The sequence below is a fragment of the Carassius gibelio genome, chromosome B14, assembly GCF_023724105.1.
Source record: "Carassius gibelio isolate Cgi1373 ecotype wild population from Czech Republic chromosome B14, carGib1.2-hapl.c, whole genome shotgun sequence".
In the NCBI taxonomy this organism is placed as follows: Eukaryota; Metazoa; Chordata; class Actinopteri; order Cypriniformes; family Cyprinidae; genus Carassius; species Carassius gibelio.
Genome location: NC_068409.1, coordinates 23,881,561 through 23,904,459, shown reverse-complemented (window position 1 = coordinate 23,904,459; position 22,899 = coordinate 23,881,561). Strand labels below are relative to the sequence as shown.

Below are 22,899 nucleotides of genomic sequence, written 5' to 3'. Positions count from 1 at the left end.
CCCCATGAATCTACACATATATAAGTAGAAAGGGCATGCAGTGGGCAAGGAGATTGGCTGCAGGACTAATGGCCATTTCTCACGGCATGGACCTAAGGGTGACACACTGTGAGAAATTCACATGATCTAGTATGATTTAGCCTTAAGCTATCACAGGCTAGTGTTTTTGTCTTTCTGGCTTTGCTTTTGTAGAAAACAGTACACAAGGCATTTCATATGCTTTACAGAGCAAGATATTAATTCACTGAAATGGTGTTCAGTTATTATGAATTATTGCTGGTGTTCAGTTATTATAAATGGTTCTTATCAATGTTGAAAACCGTTTTGCTGCCTAACATTTTTATGGAAACTATGACAATTTTTTTGTGGATTTTTTGATCAATAGAAAGTTCAAAATAACAACTTTTATTTATAATAGAATCTTTTGGAACATTACAAGTAAATGCTTTTCACTTTTGATTAATTGAATGCATATTTGCTGAATAAAAGTATTCATTTCTTGAAAAAAGAAATACTGTATTACAATAAAATACGACCATAAAAATATTATCCAGCAAAAACTATTAGATTGATTTTTGAAGAACTGTGTGACACTGAAGACTGGAGAAATGGCTGCTGAAAATTCAGCTTTGCCATCACAGGAATATATATATATATATATATATATATATATATATATATATATATATATATATATATATATATATATATATATATATATGTGTGTGTGTGTGTGTGTGTGTGTGTGTTAATAATAATGAGCAAAAAAGAACTTGTACGCACACACACATACATATGTATTATAATTCTTTCATTAATTTAATTATCGTTTAATATTAAAGAAATAAAGATCAAGAGTGAACACAAAGATCCAAAATATATTTCAGTATTTGGTCATATTAGAACATATGGACATTTATGTGCACTGTGGACTAGAGCTGCTCTAATCCATGGTGACATGACATTGAGGCCATAATCAGCAGTGTCACCCATGCAACATGCAGCTAAACTGGTCAGAAAAAGAGAGAGAGAGCGAGAGAGAGAGAGAGAGTTGGAAGTTAGAGGAAGAGATGAAGAATGCAAAAGACAAAGAGAGGCAGAAAAAATGACTTCTCATCATCCGTTTCCGCCACACATAATTTCACCCCCATTCCTGCCATATATTCAGTTCTGTCATGCCTCCATTTGAAAGATGCCAACCCTTTCAAACACCCAAATTTATGCACACTATCACGCACACACTCCATATCAAAAAAGTCGGTCCATCTGTCTGGGTATTTGCAAGTAACCTTAACATCAGTCTCAGCTCATGATAAAATTTCCCCTTCACACTAAGACTTCACTCATGCGAGGATGAGAGGCAGTGACACTGGAAAATTCAGCATTGGGAATGATGCTTATTTTTTATTGCCATTTCTTCTGACTTGCCTTAAATGCCTAATAAAATTTCAGCTGAAGATATGTCACTATATATTATAAATATAATAAAGGCCAGTGTTGGGACTGGAAGGTGCAAGAAAGTAGAAGCTGCCATCCAACCTTCACCTCACCTAGTGTGTGTTCAGGTTGTATTAGGCAGTAGTCTATGTGATATAGGTTAAAAGACTGAACTGACCGGTGGGGTGGGAGGACAGATAACCAGCAGGAATCAGACAAGCTGCTTGAAATAATGTGTGAGACAGCAATCACGGGGAAAACGCAGAGGCGAACGCATGTGGGTGGGCTTGGAAACACACGCTGAGTAGTGTCACGCTCAAACACACAAATACAAGCTGCTGAAAATAACTTTAAAACCGTTGAGATACATTTTTGAGGAGTGCTTTGCCTGTATTATTCGAGTCAGTCTTAAATTTTACCTGCTTCGACTATCAATATAGCACATTTCTAAAATAATTTCTTATAGTGTGCATTGTATTTGTGCTTATCAAACTGATATCTGGGAATTCAAAGGCGTACACCTCCATGTTTGCCTGTCTAGTTACACTAAAGAAGCGGCTCTACCACTGTAATTAGTCAAATGACTGTGAAGGAGGATCTTGCAGTAAAATGCTCAGAGGAAGGAAATACATATAAAGAATGAGCTAGATAACAGAACAGTTTTTCAACACTCCATCACACATTTGTGTGATTTTGATATGTATACTGTAGTCTGTTTAGTGAGTAACTTCATAAGTTGGACCCCTAGGGGGCTCTGTAATGCATCTTAACATTTTCAAGTCTGAGGGTTTAATCAACTTTAAGTAAAGCAGGCTACTTAAAATACATAACAGATAACCAAATACATATCCAGATGAAGGTTTTTATTCTAAAAACACTGATTTCCACAGCAGTCTGAATCTAATGTGACGGCCTTAAAGGTTTTCAAAGCAGACCTGGCTCCAGACACTGTGAGACAGGGGAAATATATCAGCAAAATCACGCAGTAGCTGTCTCTGTGTCTGTTGCCATAGCAACTAACTAACCATTCACATGCTCTGCAACTCTGTGTATACCACAAAGATAATATGAGGGGGAAAAAGGTGGTCAGGTTCCCGATGGTTTCTTCTTGCACTTCCCTTTTATATAAACAACTTCAGGTTTCTCTTAGATTTATTGGCATGGCCTATTTGTTGTGTGAATGCGGCAGCTAGGGAGAGGTGGGGCACTCTCCATTTAGCACGCTTCATTACATTCCAGACAGATTTCATATTCTGACTAGTGCAAAGACAGCCGTAGGTCAATCTGCCAACATATTTCACAGCATAATGAATACTGATGTTGGGTTGGGCGCAGGAACAGGTCGGACCCTGACTCCCAGACAGCTTTAGTGTCTTAGGTCTCATGCTAGGTCAGCAACACACATAACAATAAATCAGAAGGACTTTTAAATAGCCCTTATGGGAAAAAATACTCGTAGTTCTTGGGTAAATTAACTTTGATATTTAGTCAGGTACACCATTTTAAAGTAAAAATGTAGTTTCATTCCGTGCTTTAATTCAACATTAAATTATATTTCTAGTGCACAAGCTTAGATTTCTACATTTACATGCTGCACTTGAATAATACAATTTTGTTTGTTTATACAAAACATTTGGGAATTATGTGGATTATTGGGAATTATTTAATTGTCATTTAGAAGTAAATGATGAAACAATGAAAGTTTTTACATTTTAAAATGTCACCATCAGTGTGATTAGTGTTCCTTTTGGTTAGGTTTGCTCAATTTAAAAGGGTCAACACTATTAAGAAGTTTTAAGTTAAGTGGACTTCACAACCACATACAGTAGTTTTGAAAACTAGTTTCATAAAATTAGTATAGTAGTTTATTTGACCCCATTACTTTTAACTTTCATCAAATACTTAACGTACTGATAATGTAGTGATTTTATATTTAACTATATTTAATTTAGGTGAACAACTGGTCTAACTTTCAAAAATTGGCACACATGTTGATAAAACTTGCATTATTTAAGGAAATAATTAATTCACTGTAATTATATTCTAGTTTTTAATTCTAGCTTGAGTTTTTAGGACATGATGATCTTGGGAAAGATATAAATAAGAAAGAGACTGATAGGTCATGAGGTCAGCTGAGCCATTGGGCCATTTATTGATGGTTGATTAACAAGCACAGAAGATGTTTATTATTTTCTGCTTCATACACTTGTTTGTAATTTCTGGAATGCTTGTAATAGGAACATCAAAAGACAGTTCTTATGGCAGTGTTTATCAGTACAAATATCTCATTATCATCTTAACAGCTGATCTGTAGGTCAAAAATAATGTTATATATTTTAAATATAATATATCAATAATCCATATACTCCATTTCTACATGCAAGATAATAATTTATCTCAGGTTTGTGCATAAAGTAAACATAGAAGCTGAAAATCAATGTTTTATCAATGCCTTCATTCTTTCTAATCGAAATGTTTTTTTTTTTTTTTTTTTTTTTTTTTTAGCAATACTGTGTTTACTGACTGCACATCAGTGGTAAAACTGCTCCGTTTGATGTCTGAAGTACAAATTATATGGGCTGAGACTATACGAAGGAGGGAAAAGTTAGCTAAATGGAAGCAGTTTAAACTTTACACAATCACAAATACACAGACCAGTAAATTACATTAAAGAAAAGGAAGGTGAATGGGAAAATCGCACGAGCATAAAGATCTACACGCTTGGCTGCCGAGGGGATGACAGGTTTAGGAGGTGGTGGCTTCTTGTTGTTCTTGGCTTGTGATTTACCTAAAGCACTACCAACTTCAATGGGTTTGCCGTAGCAGTCAAAGTTTGAGAGTTCAAAGTCTCGTGGCAGAGAGCCTACAATGCTGAAGTCATTGGTGCGCAAATCTGACTTGGAGGTGCATACCTTTTTGCACCTTGTCTCTGTCACCTGAGAGGGATAAAGAGGGAGAGAGTGAGAAAAAAATGAATAAAGAAAAAACATGTCAGATCTCTGCAACATCTGGTGTGATTTTACTGAAACATTACAGTGATAGTTTACCCAAAAATGAAATGCCTTCATCACTTCCTCAATCTCATGTTACTCCAAACCACTATAACTTACATTCTTCAATGAAAAACTAAAAGAGTTATCCTGAAGAATGTCCAAACTGCTTTCTACCTTATAATGAGAAATAATATTGTAAAAAAAAAAAAAAAAAAAACGCTATACAAATAAACTTGAATGAAAGTAAATGGTGACCAACATGGCTGTCTCTGGTCCCCAGTACAAATTGTACAAATGGTACTTTGTTTTAGTTTTTTTTTTACCATTAAAAATGATTATAAAAATTAATTTGATTACTAAATTATAAATATAATTAAATAAATAGTTAATTTAAAAAAAAAAAATTCAAAAATGTAATATACAAAATTTCCTGGTGAGTTAACTGAAAGAATAACTGATTTTATTATTTTTTTAGTAATAAAACTGTTTACTGTGTGTGTGTGTGTGTGTGAAAAAGGGTTAGTTATTTTATTATTGCAAATATATGTAGTACATATTATGTAGCTTCATTGAAGAAAGAAAATCATACTGGTTTGGAATTATATGAACATGAGATTTTGATAACTGGATTTCATTTTTGACGTAACTATCCCTTTAATTTCACACTTAGGTATTTTCATTTGTATAATTAGGAAATGAACAAATGATAGCTGGCAGGCGGATCATTTATGCATTATGATACCCATTCCGGCAGCAGACATGGACAACACACCAAATCTGACTTTTGTCCCTCATGTAGAGACACATAATCTCTCTATAGGTTTCTTTTTGCTTTTTCCTTTCTCTTAACACTCTTGTCTGCAGGGAGAGGGAGATTTTGAGGACAGGCAATTATTTTGAGCTCTTCCTGAAGCCCTAACAGGGAAGAGGCAGTGTAGCATGGCCCTCCCACGCAGGAACAACAGGAGAAGGAAAAAAGTAGTGTGAAGAAACACCTACCTTGCATCAAAATAGAACAGGACAAGACAAGCATTACGAACTGTTGTGACATCGCGCTGTCTGTTTCTCTCTCTCTCTGACTAACGGAGCAGAGGGATGTCTGGACAACTGATGTCTGATGGTTTAATGCCAACTTCTCTGTTGTATTAGTTCTGGATGTGTGGAAAGGGGCAGAAGCCATGCAGTGCTGGACCGCTCTACTTATCACTGGGTGCACAACACTTAAATCCTCAAACAGCTTGATATCTTTTCTAGTGTGCGGGGACACATGCACAGATTTAGGAAACTGTCTGTCAAATGCAGTGGGAGCTTTCATATGCTTCTGATAAATGCTGCCTGCTCAAAAGCGTTGAGCATGTCTGAACAGCCGTGAGATGGTTAGAGAATCAGTCGCAGCAAGCAAGCCTTGGGACGCGTCCAAACAGCTCTTATTCAGAGCAATGAATGAGGCTTTCTTGGAGGTCGGTGACTTTTAGGGGTTGTGCAAAGAGCATGTGGGTTAATTTGGGGTCAGATGTTCTTCTGGTAGCTGCTGAAGGTCCAATATGGGAGTAAATGTGTGACAGTGGTTGAAAACACACCGCATCCTTAAGCCTCCCTCTGGGACTAATTTAAAGCTTATAATAGACTTGAGTAGAACACATTATTCAGCCTATTTATTCTGTCTGTCAGGCTATCCTTGCCTTCAAGCTCGGCTTCCAACTGTTGCTATAAAGCTGTCTGTTTTCTGAGGAACATGAAGTACTGTGATTATCCCACCTACACTTTTGCATGCAGACCTAACATTAGAAGTGCATGATTTTAGATTACATAACCACAGGGACAGCAATGCTACTGAGTGCAATGAAACAGAATTGAAACAATGAGCTCTTTGAAAATGTCAAATCACCCAATCAAACATTATGTGTGCATTATAACATCTGAAATGTCTTTACTGTCTGTTTTGATTGATATAATGCATCCTTGCTAAATAAAAAATAAGACAATTCTTGAAAAAAAATCCCCCAAACATTTGAACAAATATTACAGATGATAAAACTAGGGTATAACAAGATTACCATGGTAGATGTTCATGAAACGGTTTTGGCATGTCCGAATATTTGAGTACCCTCATAATATGTACCGTACATTAAATCACTACCCCACTATCCTTGGTGCTTTTTATTACGATTATGAGCTATGGTAACACTACATTATAATCATTTTGTTTGAATACAAAGTCGTCTGGTTGTTTCTGACCTGTAGAGTACTGACATGTATAGGGGTGCTTCCCATGCCATTGATGGTGTTCTTGGCAGGGGTCTTTCCTTCCGCCTTCTCCTTACTAGCAATCTTTGCTCTCTCCGCCTCCAGCCGTTTAGGGCTGTTAAGCATCACCTGAACCACTGCGTATTCAACCAGAGAGGCAAAGCCAAAGAGCAGGCAGGCAATCAGCCAGATGTCAATCGCCTTTACATAGGAGACTTTGGGCAGTTCAGAGGCCAGAGACGTGCACTCAGAAGAGAGCGAGAGCACTGACAGGATCCCTGCAGACAGAGAGAGGTCATTAGATCAGATTAGTTGATCTGAAGTTGTTTCCAAAGATAATAGTAGACCAGACTGTAAAACATATGAAGGCATCTGTAACAGTTTTAGATCAGTGGACAACAAATGCCATCCAGATTTAACAGGTTTTCATCTTTTTCTGTTACATCACTGTTCAGAAGTCCAAGATTGGTATAAGTTTGTTTTTTTTAAGATGTTTTTGAAAGAACAAGCTTATGCTCATCTACAGTATACTGCATTTATTTAAACATACATTAAAAACAGTAATATCGTGAAAAGCTTGATGCTTAATATTTTTGTGGAAACTAGACAACATTTTATTCAGGATTCTTTGATAAATTTAAAGTTCAAAAGAACATAACTTAATTGAAATATAAATAATTTCTAAATAAATTAAATGTCTTTACTGTTACTTTTGATCAATTGAGCTGAAAAAACAACAACAATGTATATACTTTCCTTACATGTTTTAAAAATTAAATTAAATTACATTTATGCATTTAGCAGACGCTTTTATCCAAAGCGACTTAAAGTGCATTCAGGCTATCAATTTTTACCTATCATGTGTTCCCAGGGAATCGAACCCCAACCTTGTGCTTGATAGCACAACACTACAGGAACACTAGTTTATTTTAAAATTTTGTTACTTATTAATCATTTCATAATAATCTTACATCTTATAATATACTTATATGTAAAATATTTTAACATTAATAACATCTGTAAATATGAATAAATATTTAAATTCAATTTGTTGATTTCTCCCCAAAAATCTAGTTTTAATCTGGGCCTATGTATGAATAATCTAAATGAATGCAAACACACAAATATAAACCAAACACTCACAAAATGCAATAAATGACTGACCTGAAATGACCATGGACAGTGGCATTTTGAGATGGCTCTTGATGTAATCACATTATACTGTGACAGTGAGAATAATGTGGACAGAATGATAGTGGTACTGGAATCACCAATGAAATCACAGAAAAAAATTGCTTGTTTTTATCAGCAATATCAGGTTATAATTGGAAAACACAAGAAATTGTCACATTTCGTGGCATCTTGCATAATCTTCATCGCATCTCAGATAATACTCTCTCACTGACCTCTGTGGTTCTCATAGAGAATTAAAGCCTGTGGGCTGCAGCTCAGGCTGATGGGAATATCCTGGACATGCGTTATATTTCCTTAGAGATGCCTTTAGGTAAGTAATTGATGAAAAGAAGCTAGAGTGCTGTAGGGGATAGAAAATATCACCCTAAACCTCCCGCAACGACGGCGCTGAAAAGATTCATTGGTGGATGTTGCACTGATGAAAACGGGAAATGAAAATGTAAAGGATGTGGTCGGTTACGGGGGTATGAGATGAGGTGCTGATGCTTGTGGCGGGACTGATGATTGGAAAAAGTACCCAGAGGCACACGGGCAGCACTGGCGTCAGGGTTGATCCAAAAAGAGAGCCAGGAGAGCACGACGATGAGCAGGGTGGGAGCATATACACCCATCATGTAGAAGCCCACCTGCCGCCTCAGAGTAAAAATCACCTCCACACACGTGTAGTATCCTATCATAAAAAAGTTCAAAAGGTTGCTTTAAATTGACATGTTTTTTTTCCTGGAATCACATCTAATGGCTACCTCCTCAACAATGCATGAGAGAGCTCATGTACACATTAGTGCCATTCATGGAAATTGGAAAGCTTTTACCTGTCCCTGCGTAGAACTTGGTGCAGTTGCCATATTCGATGTCCTCTTGTTTAATATCGAACTGAGGCAGAGCAATCTCCTCCATCTGTACAGGGTCTCCAGACTGCCACATGAACTGCAGGTCATCTGTGGTGTAGCCAACTAGACACGCATTAAATAAGGAAAAAAACTGTTAGGCTCCAAGAAAAGTCTAAAAAATAGGGCACGGCGTACTGTGTTAAAATGTAGGAATATTCCATATTGATTTTTCTGATGTTTTACCCGCATTTTGAACCATAAATTGCACTGAGTCGTGTTTTGGGGATAAAGGAAGAGTCCATAAACTCCCCAGTACCTTTTCAGTTTTTCTAATGATTTTTTTCTTGCAATGTGTACTAGCCTCACACTTCAGTGATTGACTTTTAAATGTTAGAATATTAAACATTATATTTATAGTGATCACGCTCACCAAGAGCACTTTCTAGCTAAATATATATTATATATAACATCAAATCTATAACAACATCAAACATTTTATTGTTTTCACATCAAATAATCATGAATGATTGTATTCATATTCACGTACAGCTCTCAAGCTGCATTTTGCATCTCTGGGTGTCCATGGGGAAGAGAGTCAAGTCCAGTGGACAAGAGAGGGTAACAGACAACCTGCAAAAGGAAAAAAATATGCAAATTTGAGTACCAGACAATGAATCATGTGAGTTTGAATCAGAGTAGTAATTCTGAACGGGGCAGAATTACATAGATTTTCCCTAAAATACACTACTTGATCAGCTACAGGTGGTCACCTAAACATTATATCAATTTGCACTTAATCATTTCATTTTTAAGGGATTAAATAGAAAAATAACAGATTCCACTTACTGCATTTAAAGATTCATGCAGAATATATTCAGCAACATTGCAAATATTTCTACCAAGATTATTTTATCACCAGGTTGCAATTGAAAATCAGTCCAAATTTAAAAGATTTCCAGAAAATCTAACAGAAATGCCACAGACATAAAAGGTATTTTGTGACAGTGGGATACATTCTTCATGCAGTTCCCTTTATTGTGTACAGCAAGCACACCAAGGCAAATTTATTTAAAACAGTATTAACACATGAAAGCTTTTTTTGGTTTTCTGCTGTAATCTGACAAGCACGGTCTCAGATGCAGCAAAGAGCTAATTACATTTACACCAGCGAGGCCACACAGAACTAAAGCACTGTGCTACGATATTTTTGTAAAGGCCTGGGAGAGGTTAGAGAGATCTGTTTTTGTTTTAAATGTATCTTTACGGTGCATTAAACAAATTATCTGAGAGAAAGAGAGAAAGAGAGAGACGATGGGGTTAGGCAAGAAAAGACAGGGCACACAAAGATGCAAAATAAAGATTCCTTACGATAATAAACATTGCGTCCATCACATCTTGCTCCAAGCAATGTTTAATTGTAAACTTTTTTATTATTATTATTATTTATTTATTTATATGTCTCTTACTGGACAATTTGACTTACGCATATACAATTTTAGTATCACTGGGATACTATTAGGTTTGAATATTTTTCATTTGAATTTTGTAGTTAAGTTTTAGAAATTTATTTTTATTCATTTTTATTTCAGTAGTAGTTTGTAGTATTTTTTTATGTAATGATGATGTAATTATATCTTTTGATATTTAAAGTATATTCATAACAGTGTTATTTCTGAAATCTTTTTTAAGCTGACTAAAAAATAAAAATGCAAATCTTTGCACAAATGTCATGTTCCAATAAGAAATGAGATTCTCGTTTGCATTTCCAGTACACTGGATGTTTACAGTAGAATGAAGAGGTTATGGGAGCAGAAGGATAATAAAGTGTGATAATGGGGGTGTAAGGTATGTCAGTTTCATGAAGAAAAAGAGAAAGGAAAGATATCAAATGTAAAGTCTATGCATGTACAGTATTTGAGGAAGTTGAAGGTCGAGTAAAGGGAAAATTTGTTTCAGGGAGGTATAACATGAAATAAACACTCTTGTTTCTTTTTGAAAGACTCTCATTAGGACAGTAATCCCCTGCCACACACATACCCAGAGATAGAGCAAAGCAACTTGGGCCAATGCCAAACGTGAGAAAGGGCTCACGGAAGACCACCCAGCTCATGCTGTGATCAGGGTGGCATGGAAAAACACTATGGAAATACATTTGCCTCAGACATATCAGAGCAAAATGTGATGCTCTTAAACACACTTCCCATCCAGATTGAAATGGCTCTGTGCCAGTGTTAAGATTTTATCTTGACCCCAAACTGGACTGTGTCCAATGCCCGTCTGGCACAGTGACCACAACACTACAACCCATGTTTGTGTAAAGTATAACGGCTTGTGGAATTGTTTATCTTTATAAATAACTGTTTGTTTAAATCTATCCGCGTTGATAAACTTTTGCTAAATAAAATAATATTTCCACAGCACTGCAAGGACAGACCTACAGCAGGTTCACTGGCTACTAGAAGTCTCTGAGAACTTCATTCACTCAGCAGGACCTGCAGATAAAGCAGTGGAAAGATAATGACAGAGGTGTCCACCACTGCTAAAGGACTGAACTTTCACATGGGATCAAATAGCAGGAGCTGTAATTTAGGTGTCAGTGGCGAGGTGAAATCCTAGGGTCAACAGATGTATCGAGTCTCCAACTCTCAGATCACTTTAAGTCCCCTGAGGTTTATTAAAAGCATTAAGAAGAGCTTGGAGGAGGACTAAATCACTGCTCCCTGTCATTCAAAGTTTTTTTTTGTTTTTTTTTTGGTTATATATACATCATAAGACAATTTTTTTCACTTGTTTTGGTTGTATCTATACTCAAATTAGTATGGAAGCCTGTTTCTACCTCAGACTTATTAGGTAATTAGGACTTCATTTCTGATAATTGTGAATTTATTTATTGTGATTCATCTCACAGTGTGATTTTATGTACACTACCATTCAGAAGTTTAGGGGCAGTTTAAAAAATAATAATACTTTGACATCCTCAGCAAGGATGGATTAAATTGATCAAAGGGGACATCAAAGACTTTTACACTGTTGCAGAAAAATAAAAACTTGAACTTTCTATTCATCAAAGAATCATCAAAGAAAAAAGTATTGGAGTTTTCACCAAAAAAGCATATGTGCAACATTATTTCTTGTAATTGCAACTTTAAATCTTTTAAATGTCACTTAATTTCTCACAATGTGACTTTTTATCTGGCTGCGTGACATTGTAACTTATTTTAAACTTTGTCTCACAATTTAATATTTCATTGCTCGGTAACTGGCTTCCATAAATTGATGGACATGCTGAACCATTAATTCCAACACCTTCAGATTAAGCTCCAGCACAGTCATTTGTTCCACTTTAAAAGGCCTTGACATCTAATAAACTCTTGTGTTTGCTTTGTTTTGATTGCTGCGGTAAATAATGTGAGTAGGTGTTACCAGGACTCAGAGCTCATTTGTCACCATCCCCAAAGACAGAGGTTGGATACTCTGCAGGAAGAGAGCATAAAAGTTCACCTCATGCTGATGAGGACATCTCCGTTCCTGAAGATAAAGAGCAGGATGTTCTCCTGAGTGACGTCATGAAAGTTAGCGCTCTTTTCGTTGGCAAAGAAAAGATCAGGTTTCCACAGGCATTTGAACATCTTGGGGTCAACGGTGAGCGAGTCCGACTTGAAGTCCTGAGGAAGCCGGAGTCTGGGATCGTTCCAGCGCTGTCTCAAGAAGATGTTGACACGATAGTCCTAGGAAATATAAGCCAAAATATCCATTGAAGTTTTCACAAATTCAATCAAGCCTGTAAAACCTGGTATTTTGTGTATAAACTGGCTTCTTGGATGGTAGTTAACAGGGCTGACACCTGTCTTTGTGTTACGTGACAGGAACTGTGAGAAGCTCTGATTTGGACACAAAAGCAGCACATTAGTCCTTAGGGTGACAGAGGAGCCCAGGTGTCTTAGGCATCTCCATGGCAACAAGCATTTCTCACGACCTCTGACTGATGGTTTTTTTTTTTTTTAATGCCTGTCTCTGAAGTATCCAGGCTCCAATAATGCCTGGTATTGAAGGCGCACAGCTGCTGCGCTTGGAGCTGCTCCTATTTACATTTCTAACTATCGCAAACATCAGAGGCGTGCGACGGGTGCTGCAATGAGGGCTCACGCTGTATGTGAGCACCTACACTAGGGAAAACACAGGGTTTGTTAAGTCAGATTGGCCCCAGCTTCCCTGCCAGCTTGCGTGAGCAAAAGGCTTTGAAGTGGCATTTTCTAGTGGGGCTTGTTTAGCTAGCGCTGATAGTGTGAAGACAGACGACATGCCAAATAAAATTGCCACATTCCAGCTGCACTAGGTCAAGTGAACTTGGTTCCTAAATGTTATTGGTTGTGTTGTTTCTGTGTGTATGATTCACATCTTGGTATGTCCTGTTTTTCATTCGGGGCTCCGACCAGGAACATTCGGGATGTATTACACACACCATGGATGGCACTGTGTCACCCCAACCAACAGGGAGCATTCTCAGTACATTCTGGTATTTTTCAAAATGTTGAGAAAACATCACATCATTAATTGAACTTTAACCCAGGAACCAATCCAGAAAATGTGAAAAAAATAATTGGGTAAGGATTTCTCTGCAAGCTTGTGAAAAGCAACGAGCCACTCAGATTTTGTTCCCCCAGTGCAATTTTGTCTTCTGTCGCTTTAAATGCTTGAGTTCTCTATTAAAGCAGGATGGATTCTGATTGGCTGCCAATGTTTTTATCGTTCATTAGCTGAAAAAAGTTTCTGTGTGGGGGGTTATCGTTATAGTTGTTGTGTGGACTCTTCTTTTTAAAATTAGAACAAATTTTAAATTGTAGTTATCATTTATAGTTATTGGGCCTTTAGTGTTCACATAACCATGAAAAAAAAAAAAACATAAAAAAAATATGTTTTGAACATTCAGAGAACTTTCAAAAATAACATAGTCATAACTTAATGAAAAGGTTAGTAAAATGTTCTTAGAACATAATTTTGTTAGCTTTAATGTTTACAAGTGTTGTTTTGTTGGATCTTCCTGTCCAAATGGCTATATATGCTGTGGTAGGCAAAGTGGCCTACTCTGTACTAGTAATGTCTTTGGATAGGTTATGAATAGCCTTTTTGTATTTCTGTTGTATACCACCTGTTCATTTTAAGGTTAACCACAGCAGAACGATGCAACAACAAAATGGGACCTCAATTCCAATGCTATTTAAGCCTGGTGTCACGCAACACTCCTGTAGAAGTAAATGAAAACTATATTCAACCTGTGACACCATGCAGTGCTGGGCAGAATACATGGCCTTCTGATGTGTTTCCAGGGGAAATATTTTCAGTGGAGGTGATCTGAGACACTCTGGCATGATGGGTTGTTTATGGATGTCACTGCTCATAAGGAGCCAGACATAAGATTGTGGGTTCTGGAGCTGATTTTTTTTATTTTAGTTATTTTCCTGGTGGAGTGTTAAGTAAACACAGTAAGCCTAAAATAAAGCACACAGTCATGAATCCAATCGTCTGTCTGGTAGGAGTTGTCTGACAATCTGACATTTTAAAAACGTTTTTTCCTTTTCTTTTTTTTTTCTTTTTTTTTGAGACTGATCTTTGTTCTTTGTTGATCTAATAATTGATTTCAATAAAAAAGTTAAAGTAAAAAAAGTAAGAAAAGAAAGCAGTTGAATAATCATGAGGAAAATACAGTACATGAATCAATGATCAAATGTTCTGGCAAATGTCACTTATCAGATTTGTGTTCAGCTTTTTTTGATAAACATCTACATCCAGGGAACTTTTTTGTGGTACGGTGAAATTACAAAGAAATTGAATGATTGGAAATAACTGAAAATATGTTAATTATATACACTACCATTCAAAAGGTTTGGGGATATGTTTTTTTATACTTTTATTTAGCAAGGATGCATTAAATTAATTAAAAGTAGAAAGAAAGAAAGAAAGAAAGAAAATAAATCAGCATATTAAAATGATTTCCAAAGGATCAGATGACACTGAAGACTGCTGAAAATTTATCACAGCAATACATTTTATTTTAAATATGTTAAAATAGAAAACAGTGATTTTAAATTGTAATATTTTGTACTAAATTACAATTGAATAAATAAATAAATACATGGTGAGCATTAGAGATTCAAAAACATTTTGAACGATAGTGTTTATATACAGTATTTATGGTTTTTATTTTTATGTTTATTTATTGCTATATTTTTATGTTCACTATTTATGTGTATGCAAAGACAAAAGTGATGTACAATACCATAGTAGTCTCTTGGATGGACCCAAAGCTGTTGATAAAAATGTTCACACGATCCTCAACAGGAATACCTAAAAACCAAAACACACACAAAACTTTACATCTTAGCACATCAAGCACATCCATCAAACAAGACACACCAAAAGTCTTTCTAGCATGACTTTTGAAAGTCATTCAAGTCATTTAAACAGCACGCGTTCTCACGGACTATTACGGGTAGCATTAACTATTTGGTTTATACCATGAAACATGTGTTTTCACTTTATGTATAATACGTAGAAAGCATGGCATTATAGAAAAATGCTTCAACTACTCCACTGCTATACCAATTCCCAAGATTATAATGTTGACTTTAATGACTGCCAGGAGCTTTCATCTTGCCCAGATATGAAGAGCAGCTGGCTGGCCATAGGGAGTAATAACAATGAATCATACAGTGAGCTCTTAACACTCAGACCACATCAAGGCTCACGTTTACGCCGAAAGCCAGAGAGCAGGGAGGCGACAGAGGTTCTCACTCTTTACAACCTGCTTCATTATATCAGGAAAGGCTGCCAACGGTAGCATAACCTAGAATTACGTATCTGCCACAATGTATATACATACATTAAAACATGCTTTGAAATGTTACATAATTGGACATAAATATATTCATTGACATGTTGGCATGCAAAAGCCAATGTCATAATCGTAACAACTAACAAGTGAATAAATAGCAGTACCCAGATGAAAAAAAGTGCACTTCCATAATAATCTTAAAGAGCAAAGATAGAGCACTTTAAGTACATTGTACCCCCCCGTTGAACAGTACCAGCAGAAGTATATATTTATACAAAAAGTGAAAGCTTGTTAAGAAAAACTCTTGTTGCTATTCCTGAGGGAATCTGAGGAAAGTGGTAGGGCACTGGTTGGCTGCTGGTTAAACCGTTTGAGTGGCTGCTAGGTTTGGCTTCTGGGGTGTTGGTAGATAGATGAGACAACATAATGAATCTTGTTCATAATTACATATATCATGGCGCTAGTACTGACCTTTGAAGTTGGGTCGGATTCTTGGGTCATAGCTGACCAGAAGCCTGTTGAGGATGTTGCTGGTAGAGTTCGCTGGAACTCGGGCCAGATCCTCTGATGACAGCTGCCTGAAGGGAGCAACGGTGGGGGACATTATGGTGCAACCATTTAAAACAACAAAACTATGTGAAATCATGCTCATGTTTAAAGTTTCCGTCATCTGTTTATTAAAATGTCTTTCATTTTTAATTATACTATTGCAAAGGGCAGCACTTTCAACTCAAGGGTCAAACATTATGATGATGTGAGTTACTCCATGTGTGAAATGTGAAGTACACACAACATTAGAGCAGATTAAATGGATAGTTCACCCAAAAATGAAAATTCAATATCCTTACTACCTTTCTGGGCCATAAAACATTTCATTTGCATTGCTGTCTTTACAGGGTCAGAGAGCTCTTTGGTTCCATCAAAAATATCTTAATTTGTGTTCCGAAAAAGAACGAAGGTCGTATGGATTTGGAATGATATGAGGGTGAGTAATTAATGACAGAATTTTCATTTTTAGGTGAACTGTCCCTTTAATGGTTAGTTAACTGTTAGCCTATAGTTCCCATAGTCAACATTTTATGTATATAGCGCAATAGCAGTGTTTTATGAAAAATGGGTCATAAAATGATGCACACAAATGTACTTACGAAGGACAGTAAACCTGTTTTCCCTTCTTCTTTCCCTTCTTAGCAGATTTTTCTTTGGTAAATCCTCCTTCCATCCAGAGACAGATGATAAGCAACAAGAAAATCACCTTTAGAGCCTTCATATTACAGCAGTTTAACTTAGCCTGAAAGAGAAACAGAGCAGGTATATATATATATATATATATATATATATATATATATATATATATATATATATATATATATATATATATATATATATATATATTATATAAGATTCATACTGACATTATTTTTATTATGGTTATTAGGTAATTAAGGGCTTTTTTGTTAATAGTGTTATTTAATTCCCTTTACTTAATTCCAAATAAAAAATAAAAAAAAGCAGAATCAATATTTTAAGATCTCTACTTTTTTGAGAAAACAAAATCTGATGTTATTTCCTTTGTTCAAAGTCTTACGTAAACATAGCCCTGCAATGGATAACAATGGATAACAAATGGATAACAATTGCCTCTCTCAGAGGAGATACAGTATATGGCAAGAATGCGCTGGGCTGTCTTGGAGACTGATGGTCCGTTGGCTCAGGAAATGTGGTTCTGTTGTATCCGTGACCACTTTAAAAATGGTCATGGGTGTCTGTCACTGTGGGTGGTCTGACAGTGTGCTTGTACAGTATAAAAGCACATTGTTTCCACAAATTATATAGGACAAATTATTGAATTTATCACCCAATCTACAAATCTTTGCCCCTAAACAGTGCCTTACTGATATTTATGTCACGGTGTTTATTGGTATCTTTGCATGTGCATTATAAGAATATTAGCAGGAATCATTAATTTAATAAGTTCTATAGACGGTTTTATTGGGCGCACGCGCCTGGACCTAAGTTAACTTCCGGTCTGTGTTGTGTATATCAGTCTGGCTGCGGTGCCATCTACAAACGCAGTTAAAGTCAAGGTGATGAGTAGACTGAAGTTGGACTCAGGTGGTTGTGCTGCGGGGTGTGTTTCCCATACATTTATTTTTGGAGACTCGCCACAATTTTAAAACTGATTGATTTTCAAAAAGGCTTCGTTAAATAAACATGAGTAACGTAAGGTTACGTAACGTACTGCACGTTTAATAATAATAATTCCTTACATTTGTTTAAATATCTAAACGAGGCACGGGTGTTTTTATTTGCTGTATTTCTGAAAGAAGACTTGCATGTTATATGCGTGATAAAGCAGCGTGTGAGCATACCAGCTCTGCTTTGTTTACAGCTGTTACTGGGGAAACCTCTATTTCTCGCGCTTTATGTCTATGCTTTAAAACATCTCCTGCTGGCAAATAATGAATTAGCATTTTCATTAAGTCCGCCTGATCCACGCAGAAAACACATTTTGTTTGTTATCAAAAAATATCTACTCTAGAGGGACTTGGCTGTTGTTATTGATTCTATTTGGAGTCTACCGGAAGTTAAGTTAGGTCCACAAAAGCGCTCACGTGCATTAACGTTTGTTTATGTTGATGCCGTTGAAACCATCTATAGGAAATAACTTAGTTATGCTTTAAGTAAGACCTACATGTCAGCAGTTTGAACTATGCCAAACGTCGATCTTATTGACTCATGTACAGTCCTCTGTACAACACAATCATCCATGAGTGTCCCAAATGTAGAGAGGAAACAATTGGAAAGACCAGCATGAGGAATTCCCCTCTAAAGAACACTGCCAGAAAACTCCCGTCTAGACTCTTCCACCCTCCACCTCTTGAGGCCTGATTCTGCGCCAGTGCATTGATCATCATCTTAACTGAAACAGGCCAGTGTTCATGCACACTCCTCCAATCTCTCACTCATTCCATCATTATGATTATCACCAGATGCTTGTGTTTCTCTTTCCGATCTCTCCATATCTCTCAATCTCTTTCTCTCTCTCATTCCCTGATTCAGTGGTCATGGCAATTTGAGTTTAATGTTCTTCTTTGGAAAGGCACAGAAAAATACTGACTGCAGGTCTACATATGAAGTATAGAAATACAAAAAATGGATTATAATGTTTTACCATGGAAGATAATTTAAGTTAAAGAGAGACATGGTTTTGCTTTATTTTCACAAAAGACTACGTCTAAATAAAGTTGACCCTTATTCAATTGAAACACTTCTCTTTCTTTTCTTTTTTTTATCGTCTGCCCTTACTAAGTCTGACTGCTTCATTCGCAGCAAAAAAAAAGGCACACTCTGTTCCACTTATACAGAAGTGATGTTAATTATATATATATATATATATATATATATATATATATATATATATATATATATATATATATATATATATATATGCAAAATATAATTACGACGGCGATTATCGTCTTTTTGTCTTATCCACTTATACAGAAGTGATGTTAATTATATATATATATATATATATATATATATATATATATATATATATATATATATATATATATATATATACGCAAAATATAATTACGACGGCGATTATCGTCTTTTTGTCTTATCTTTTTCAATTTCAGTAATCTGAACAGAATCTATATTCCCGCTATCCTTTTGCAATTTATACAATATATATATATATATATATATATATATATATATATATATATATATATATATATATATTTATATTATGTTCATTATATTAATTATGTCTACTGTTGCTAACACAATATGCTGCAGCAATCACAAAAGGTTTAAACAAATTGCTGATCATACACTATTATGAAGGCTCCATATGACTGTGATCATGATCTATGATCTCCATATGGAAAAAAAGTGTATAAAATTATGAATGTTTGTGTTTATGTATTTTAACTTCTAAATTAAATAATAATAATTTCATAATTAAATAATAATAACATAGAAAAAATACCAAATATACATATTAATAAAGAATATATATTCAATATTATATATCATTTATTACACACACTTATTATATTATTGTTATTTTTTGATTCAGTAATAAAATAGTATACTAATTAGGCCCAAATTACATAATTTTAGCCTGACAGATGACGCTCATATTGGCAAACCTCATCACTCTAATCTCCTACTGGCATGCTTATATTTTATGCAAATGCTTAAAGGTATAGCAACGACCTGTGGATGAATCTGAGCATCAAGTTGAAGAAGTTGCATTAAGGCATGATAAAAAAAATAAAACAGGTTACGGCAGCAGATGGAGGAGAGGGAAAACATAGCAACAGCATCCTCCATGACGATGAGGGGGTTGGGATGATGATGATGAGGGGAAATACAACACAGAATGACAACATTTACACGCGTCGCACCTCCCCCCATCCATCACACACACCTAAAACACTCGATCGTTCTTTTATTTAAATATTACCCGCGGTTTCACTTACCATATCGGTAACGGATGTTGTTCGAGTAGCGCTGACAGAGCAATCGGTCGTTAAAAAGCCTTCAAGACCAGTCAGCGTCTATATCGCATTCTGCTCGTCGTTCCTTCAGTCAGCGCGAATCAACGCGAAATATCATCACGACGGCGATTCCCGTCTGTTTTTCTTATCTTTTTCAATTTCAGTAGTCTGAACAGAATCTATATTCCCGCTGTCCTTTTGCAATGGTAAAGGGTTGCCAAGATGGAGCCTTGTGTGTGCACCTGTCATGCAACATGCGCAGTAGAACGCTGTACAAGCACAGAATTAATCACACAGCTTCCACATCAGCACTGGAATATAATGCAAGGCCATCACACTTGCTCTGCCGTTTCAGCACCAGTATGTTCCTGAAAATGATTATCACATGCACAGTACTCTCTGTTGTGTCCATGTGATGCTTGAAATTGTGCTTCTGTAACAGAAAGATGAAAAAAGAGAGAAATAAAGAGCTCATACAGTGTGCAAAAAAGAAAGAAAGGAAAAGAATGAATGAATGCAAGAAACAGAAAGCATGCAAGGACAACTGCAATAAGAAACAGAGGCAAGAGAGAGAAAGATGAATCTGTACAAGAAAAAATTACGAAAGAAACAATATGTTAGAATGAATTTATATATATATATATATATATATATAAAGAAGAAGAATAAAACCTCTGTATTTTTGTGCATGTGTAAATAATTAAACGCTTAAACTTCATGTTAGGTTTTGGCAATTTTGACCTAGAAAAAGATAGTTCATGTTTTTGCATTGTACTAACACTTACTGTCTTTGTCACACAAGGTATTATAACTTTTTGCACTTTTTGAGGAATTGTTGTTTTTTTACTCAAAATCTGAGGTGCAACAGCTCAGATCCATGAACAGTCACTTCCAAAAAAGAAATACAAAACCTGTGTTAACTGGGGGAAAAAAAACAACAACAACAAAAAAAACAAAGTTGACAAAAAGATTGAATCCAAGATTTGGAGATAATAGGTCAATGAGATTCACAAGCAATTTTTAAAAGGTCAATTTCAACTGAGAACACAAGATTAAAGAAAATGATTTACAGCATAGAACAAGGGTTAATGTTATTTACTTTATCATTTTTGAATATATGTATCTATACTTGTTCCTAGCTGAATGACCGGTCCCATTTTAAGCTTAAACAAGAGTACTCCAGCAACAAGCAAAGTGAAACACAAGTGTGCCAGCCAACAGACACAAGGTGCGAATATCTGTATTTTTAAGAACATTGGGAAATAGAACCAGTTGTTAGTGGAATGAAGCCATCAGGTATAGTCTCAAACCAAGGCCAAATACATTTTTGTTCTCTCTGAGCGACGTCAAGCACTCTATCACTTCACTCAACAGACAATATAAACATTAAGATGTGAACCAAGAGCAAAGCTCAGACACATTTTTCTCCCATGCAGATATTCTTCAAGGGTCCTGGGCAAATGGTGTTTGGATTAAGTGAGAATGAAAACAGACATTCACAAATTTCCGCAGGGCACTCTGGCATTCAGCAGAGGTCCAAAGACCTCAAGCATTGTACACATGAATTATATGCAATACTATACCTCCTTCATCAGCTTTTACAGAACAATAGACGCCTTAGTGTCTGTTTTTCATTGTACCAGAGCAGAACGCATTAATAAACCGTGCACATTAACTAAATTACTTATTAATACCAGTTGAATTAAAACCCAGACAATAAATGACCAGGAACAAAGAGAGGCTTGTTTTCAGAAAGTGTTCAATGTTTGGCCAAAAGCCACATAGCTGATGGACAATACAACACCGGTCCAAAAATATGTCAGTATGTTCTAGCAAATCGAATGTGGTATTATATCTGGCATGCAGACTCCACTCTGCTATCAGTGTCCACACACCCCTGTGCTGAAACATTCCTCAATAAAAAATTAAATAAAAGCAGTCAGAGGGTGAAGGTACTTTACTTTCCCAAAGACACTTCTTTTTGCAGTATGATAGTGTTTAGCTCTCAAACGGTGACTGACAAGCATGCCAGAGGACTCAAGGAATATCAGGAAGTCCCTAATGGAGAATAACTGCTGGGACTCTGAATTAGTCGTCATACAGTATATACAGTAGTCACTAGATGTGATACATTACATGTAAGAAAGGGACTGTCACAAGATGTGTATGGAGAAGTCTAAATAATGAATTTAAAATAGTTAGTCTAGACAGACATGATAGGAAGTTTATAAATAAATCTGTATATTTTAGATTTATATTCTCACATTTCACTGACAATGTCTATTTGAGGGATTCACACTTGTTTCTCTAGCCAAAAAACTGTGCAAGGAGCATGACTCATCCTATAGACTCTCACGCTTTACAACATATTTATCTGATAAAATCTTACAAGTTCATCCGTCTTGTGAAGTACGGAGTGGGATAATTCCTTAGGTCGTAATTGCAGCTTAGCAAGAAATTGTTTTAACTTTTACTTTCCCTTTTTATGTCTCTTGGAACAGACCCAAATAAATCAAAGTGAGCAGGTCAATGGCCTTTTTCTCACATTGGAACAGGACCAAATCACAGACTAGAAGCTATGTACAAGGAGAGAATTTACTCACCTGACAAATTACATGGAACTTTAACAGCTACAAATGTGCAGTACAGTACAAACAGAGATCAGGTGTTAAACACAAGAGGATTTTTAAAATCCATATGGTTTTACAACAACCGTGTCTTTATACTCTATGTTACTTAATATCATTTCTACAAGCAAAAATACCTTAAACGAGACAAATATCATAGTGACTTTTTTCATTTTTGGGTGAACTATCCCTTTAATGTTAGCCAAAACTAAAACTATTACA

General features: G+C 35.9%; 1 protein-coding gene across 2 annotated transcripts; it reads right to left on the bottom strand.

The window, feature by feature from the left end:
• Window positions 1-3,560: 3,560 nt before the first annotated feature.
• Window positions 3,561-20,413, bottom strand: glrbb (glycine receptor, beta b). Of its 2 annotated transcripts, none has more exons than XM_052574982.1 (10): window positions 20,033-20,413; window positions 16,682-16,824; window positions 16,005-16,111; window positions 14,979-15,046; window positions 12,203-12,429; window positions 9,249-9,331; window positions 8,684-8,824; window positions 8,389-8,541; window positions 6,684-6,955; window positions 3,561-4,373 (listed from the first exon to the last, which is right to left on the bottom strand). In XM_052574982.1, exons 1-10 carry the CDS (start codon window positions 20,033-20,035, stop codon window positions 4,077-4,079), a joined length of 1,494 nt encoding a protein of 497 aa, XP_052430942.1. In that variant the 5' UTR covers window positions 20,036-20,413; the 3' UTR covers window positions 3,561-4,076. The 2 variants fall into 2 exon arrangements, with proteins under 2 accessions (XP_052430942.1, XP_052430941.1); XM_052574981.1 differs by having other exon boundaries at window positions 6,669-6,955; window positions 20,033-20,409.
• Window positions 20,414-22,899: the final 2,486 nt, after the last annotated feature.

Excerpts from the sequence above, each read along its gene's own strand:
- glrbb (XM_052574981.1), bottom strand. Across the intron at positions 16,112-16,681 it reads AAACAGGTTTACTGTCCTTC|GCAGCTGTCATCAGAGGATC; the intron begins GTAAGTACATTT and ends TGCTCCCTTCAG. Across the intron at positions 8,542-8,683 it reads CAAGTTCTACGCAGGGACAG|GATACTACACGTGTGTGGAG; the intron begins GTAAAAGCTTTC and ends TTTTTATGATAG.